General features: G+C 42.2%; 1 protein-coding gene across 1 annotated transcript in view; it reads left to right on the top strand.

The window, feature by feature from the left end:
* Nucleotides 1-838: 838 nt before the first annotated feature.
* The window catches only part of si:ch211-216b21.2 (heparan sulfate glucosamine 3-O-sulfotransferase 3A1), a 29,944-nt gene continuing 24,782 nt past the window's right edge, over nucleotides 839-6,000 (top strand). Inside the window, exon 1 of the mRNA XM_058620189.1 lies at nucleotides 839-1,686. Coding sequence (XP_058476172.1) covers nucleotides 1,157-1,686 — 530 coding nt within the window. The 5' untranslated portion in view covers nucleotides 839-1,156. The remainder of the gene's footprint in view (nucleotides 1,687-6,000) is intronic.

Raw genomic sequence — 6,000 nt, 5'->3', positions numbered from 1 at the left:
CATAATTCTGGCATCGCCGGGCGCGCCGCTACAGTGGAAAGTTGAGGGACAGTGCGCTAAACAAACACGTCTACGATTACTTACTGTGAGCACAAAGGTTACTGAATTTTTAAGGGTTTTTACTTTGATATGCTTTGTGAAATGTAATATTTTCTTGGAGCTCCCCATGAAAATGTTGATTCACGTTCAAAACAGGGGCTGGATTACATGAGCGAAAGGTTTTTTCGCAATAAAAGAAAAATCAATGTCAAATAACTAAAAGTGAAACCACTTAACTGTGGTTTCAAACTTGTTAAACAGAGGGACACTCACACATCTGTGGGGGAAAACATCCACAGCAGTTATGTGCAGTGTCTCAAAATACTTAATATACTGTATACATGTGTTCAAATTGGTAGATTATGGAAAAGTAAATACAAATGTGGATGTAAGATAATCCCTGTAGGGAAATGCAGCTCACAAAATAGACAAGACAGTACAATAAATAAATAATAAATTAAAAAAGGGCAACAACATGTGTCAGGCCCTTTTCCACAGCAGCCATGTTGACATGTTTCAGCAGGACAAGCACAGGTGTCACTGATTGCTGTGTTCAGTTCAGGTACATCGGGAGAAAAGCTGAATTCAACTAATTAATTTGATGAGTTACACCTGTGTGTTTTCCGGCTGCGACCTGTCAAAATGGGCCCAGTGTTCCAACTATACTTTGTTAAGTACACGAAGACTGCCTGTAATTAGGCAGAGATGAACCGTGTCAACGTTCCCGCCTACTTGGATAAACCATTGGCTCGTGTCCCCTTCTCTCCTCGTCTCATTGGCCAGAGAGATGTGTCCGTCAAACCACCTGACACGAGAGACAAGTTTACAACTCCATACACGTGCGGCTGGTACGTCAGGACTGGAGTGGTGTGGTGGCATCTTACACACAGAGGAAAGGAAATAAACTAAATCTGAGCGTTAATCTGTGTTTATAAAGACTTACGCGCTTTAATCTTGCCTGCTTGCTCAGGTGCAGCAGGTATCTTCCGTTTCTTTCTTCTTTTTTTTTTTTTTTGGAAGTGGAGGTGTCTAAACTCACTGTTTTTCTTCATGGAAAGGAGACTGAACAATGTGCCCCTAGCATGGCTGTGGCTGCTCCACCAACCACCCAGGGACCATGGCTTTTAGCCGCATCAATAAACTGGACCCCCCGTCCCGAGGCGTCTTCAGGAGAGCGGCGGTCATGCTCTGCTCCCTCCTCTGCTCTCTCTTCCTCCTGCACTGCCTCGTCGACACCACCAACACCATCTCCCCTTCGCCGGTCAGAGCCTCCGGGGGTCGGTGCGCGGAGCTTTTCGAGGACCTGCGGTCACTGAGGAGTAAGAGGCTGGTCCACGAGTGGAGCGCCGCCGGGTCGGAACTGAAGGGCTACGGGCGCGCCGCGCCGCCTCCCGCGGATGAGGAGTCCGTCATCCTGCCGCCTCCGGATTTAGTTTCCTCCGGGAGAGTGTCGCCGAGGTTCGCAGGTAAACTCAGTCCGCTCGGCGAGGGGAGCAAGAAGCTGCCACAGGCGCTCATCATCGGGGTGAAGAAAGGAGGCACCCGGGCTCTACTGGAGTTCCTGCGGGTTCATCCAGACATCAGAGCCGTGGGAGCCGAGCCGCACTTCTTCGACCGCAACTATGACAACGGACTGGAGTGGTACAGGTAAATATTTAAATTAGTCACACGTGTTATATATTAAATCCAGTTTTTAACTCTATGTATACATTCAAATCCATATCAAACTGGGGTTAAAAGTATAACATACATTAATTTCCCTTTTGCGGGCGCAAATCTGTTGTCATTAGTCATTAAATTGCCACGATGATTGATGGTGTTTTCCTAAAAGTTCATAACTTGTAAGCCAATCACTGATAACGTTTGGACTCCACAACCCAGAAATCTTTATTTAACATCTCAACCATGAGAGAAGTGGCCTAATTGCTGCTGGAAGAGGCACCGTGGACATGTCTGCTGATTTATTACCTTACATTAAGTCTTGCTTTCATTAGATGTTATCAGGTGGCTCATTTTGTTGCACATTTTAGGGTTGACTGCCCTCAAGTTGCTGCGGTTTTTTTTGGGCCACAATGGAGTCTCCCTGCTTGATTACTCTGAGAAGTAAAAGCCAAGGATGAAACCAGGGGATTTACATGTTTCAAATACGATGTAATTTACATTTTCTCTTGCATCGGCCTCAAGAACTTAACACGCATCCATGTGCATTTCATTTAGATTTTTAATGTGACCGAAATGGACTTTATCCTACATGTTCTGTCAAACTGAACATTTTTCTAATAATACCTTTTTTAAAGTAAGTAAATCATAAATTAACTTCTAGATTAAAGCCAAACTTAATATTCGACAAGTTAATTTACTGCTGAAATTTTGACATTGAGAATATCTTGAACTGAAGCTGTGATTTTAGCAGATACAACTTTATTTTACCACTTCAGAAAGGGTGTTTTCTTAAATGCACTTCGATGGTTGACTGATTATTTATTTTTTTTTTAACAGTTTCAGTCCGAAGTTTCAGCGTCGCACACTCGAGTGAAACTTTAGAGAAACTGCACATTCACACTCTGTCACACTCTCCCTGTCCTCACGGAGGAGTGTGCTCCTCGCTCGAGTTGGGTTTTGTGATTGATTTCATCTGTCACCCTGACTGTGTGAGTGAGCATTGTGTTCACATTTCCACAGGCCAGTGGGGAATAATGGCTCTCCCTCTCAGTAGTTCTCTGTCTAATGGGGCATTGCCGACATTGCAGCTCTGTTATTAAGAAGGATTAGGGCCATAATGAAAGGTTACCTGAATGTCTCAGGAGGTATAATTCACCTTCTGATTGAGTTAACACTGCACACAGCGCCCACTAAAAGCCTGGAGACAAAACTTTTACTCTCGCTCACCGACAACTCGCTTCAGACCGCTGTGACTCACCCCCTCTTCTCCCCCACAACATCCTGGCTCTCTCCCATCTCCCACTCACACACCTCCCTCTTTGTGCTTCTCTGAGTGAACATTCTCTTTTAACCATCACTCTTTCACACCCTTCTGTTTACCTATTCATCCATTGTGAGGTTTTATATCCATGAGGGTCCCATCCATCCCAAGGAGTTGCCAAGATTCTCTGGAATTTGGACCGTGCCTCCAAGGACAGACCTCAGTGCCGCTTCGCCTTAATGCTGTCCATTTAAAACAGAAGGACCTCTGGATTAAAAAAAGAGGGATAAATAACTGTTAAAACAGCGACACCCCCTCTGCAGGAGTTCATCTTGTCACCTATCCTCAACAACGCCTGAGACTCTTCCCCTTGATAGCTTTTGTGTGTTTTTGGCTCACGTTCATTTGAAGTCATTGTCCTTGAGAACATGAATCGGTGTTTTCGTGCACTCCGGGAGAGCTTGTCAAAACCAGGAAATCCATCTGATTGCAATGCTACATGCAGCTGCCTCTTGGTCAAAAAATGGATACGACCTTGGTTTCTTAGAGGCTGCACAACTGTCCTTACAGCGCCAAAGGCTGTATAAAACTTAAGAATAACGTTAAAAATAAGAATATAAATAAAAAGAAGACTCTGTACAAACGGTGGCAGATTCCCCGTGACTAATCACCGCGTCTAATTTGCTTGAATTATGCAATTCCTTTCATTAGCAACAGTGAATACTTAAAACACACAGGCTTCCGTCTCTGGAGATTCTTTGTTTATTGTTGAGGCTGATATGTGTGTCCTCAGCATGAATCACTTGTCTCCGTCCCTTTGGGAATGTGTGGAACATACTTTTTGCACCTCTAAGCTCTTAATGTGACGTGGCAACAGCTCGTACCATCTTTTCCAGCTCCCTCTGAATTATACTTGTCTGGCTTGTTATGGGAATTTCCATCAACTGCCTTTTTAAAAAAAAAAAAAATGAGTCTGTCGAGCACTCGGAGCTCTGTAATTCATGGCGAAGGATAAAAGTTGCTGTTTTGACAGCATGGCTGTCAGAGCGTGAAACTGTTACATTTAGGCACTTGTAAAACTTTTGACGATTAATTTTTCTAGTTTTTAGGTGGCTGTAACTGTGATTTTCGTACCTAAGTAATCATGTAAAAGATAATCAATTTTGCCATTTAACTTGCATAGAATTTTAAATGGTATTTTATGCATCTTTTGTGCAGAGGCATATTTCAGCAACTTGTGTAAAACCAGGCCTTTTGTTAAACGGGAAACCAACACCAGTCAGTCAGTCAGTGTTTCAGTGCCCATGTCTTAGCAGTGTATCTGTATAATCACACACAACCTGTTGAGCTTTTGTTGTGGAAATGGACACTCGGGAGTGAACAAGGAGGTCAAGCACAAACACTGTCAACTAAAGCGGAGGGCCATGCCAAAGACTAGTGTGCGATTATGTTTTAGGCCTACTTGGGTTACTGAACACCCAGTTTTCACATGTCTAGACCCAGCCGCCGCCGCAGGTCCCGTTTGATGTCTGCAGACCGGTTAGATCAGGCTTCACCAGATCCCTTAATGGGTTAATTAAAGACGAGGACAATGTGCTTCAACTCCGCCACACGCATATTTATCTTGATGCAAACAAACACAGCCGTATTCCATGCAGGAATACACACATTCGCATATATATATATATATTACACACGCCCACCCTCAACTAAGACTCATATTTGCCATACAGACACACTCTCAGCTGAGGCAGACCAAACAAAATTAAATAATATAAAATAAATTGCATTACACATTACATTAGTTGATTTTTTTTTTTCTGTTCCTATAACTGGCATCATTTAAAAGGAAGTTCTGTAATGGCAATAAAAATAAAGGGCCTTAATCGTATAGTAAAAGCACCAACCCAGCGGGGACATGTGTCAGAATGGTGTAGCTGATGTGTATTTCTGTGCTTTGCAATGCTTCACATGTAGATACATGGAACATTTTCAGGCTTGTTTTTTTTTTATTTTTAGGGATTGCCGTTTTCCTACATGAGCCTACCCAGTCAGTAGTGTTGACATAAGTCACATTTGTCAAGTGCAAATTGCAGAATTCCCAGCATTTAAAATAAGGTCCAAAGTTTTTCCAACATTGGCTGTGTTAACAGTGTGTGTCAATTAATTGGGTGGCCAATTTTAAACTCTGGCCTTGTTTTCTAAAACTTCGGATGTCCAGTGGAAAAGCATGACACATCTCTAAATGGGAGAGGCCAGATGTTAATTGTTGAGGGAAAAAAAAGATGATACTTTTCAGTTGGCAATTTTATAGAATAATAAAGTTGTTGCACCAGTCATTATATACTGTACATCTGAACCTAGACCTGTACGACATATGAAACAAGTTCTGACGTGTGCATGTTATGTTTGTGCATCTGCACCAAGTGCACACGACAAAACCACACTGCAGCTGGTACATGAGGCTTACTTTCACAGTGTGTGTGTGTGTGTGTGTGTGTGCTGTCTATAAATCTGCGTTTCCTATAAGAACTTTAAGTACTTTTGGTGGTCATTGCAGCTCTGGATGTAATCTTACATGGGAATGACATGTTCCTCAGAGTTTTACTAACTCCCTTGCACCTCTCTATCTAAACTCTAAAATATATATGTGGATATTTGTATTAATACTAGTGAAACACTCTTGGTAAATCCTGGGATGTTTTTTTTTTCTGATTTTATTTATCTGTGTGTGCAAACCCCTAAAATGTATCTCCATGGTCTCTTTATTGAATCTTTGAAAGAGCTATTTGTTTTAGAATTTCTTCATCACACAGTTGAGATTTTAAAAACAGATTTAACTAATTTCCCCCGTTTGATCCCATTTGATTTATTCGTGCTTTGCTGCAATGACGAAAATACAAAGCGGTTATGAAATATACTTAAAGGTCCCTTGAAATGGCTTCGGACGGTAAGAGATTTTAATTTAATTCAACGTGGAAGGGAGCATTCTTTTCTATTGAAAGGAGATTCCAAGCATGGAAAACCCAATATACCTT

The sequence above is a fragment of the Solea solea genome, chromosome 21 (genome assembly GCF_958295425.1).
Source record: "Solea solea chromosome 21, fSolSol10.1, whole genome shotgun sequence".
Lineage (NCBI taxonomy): Eukaryota > Metazoa > Chordata > Actinopteri > Pleuronectiformes > Soleidae > Solea > Solea solea.
This window is presented reverse-complemented; position numbering and strand designations above follow the sequence as displayed.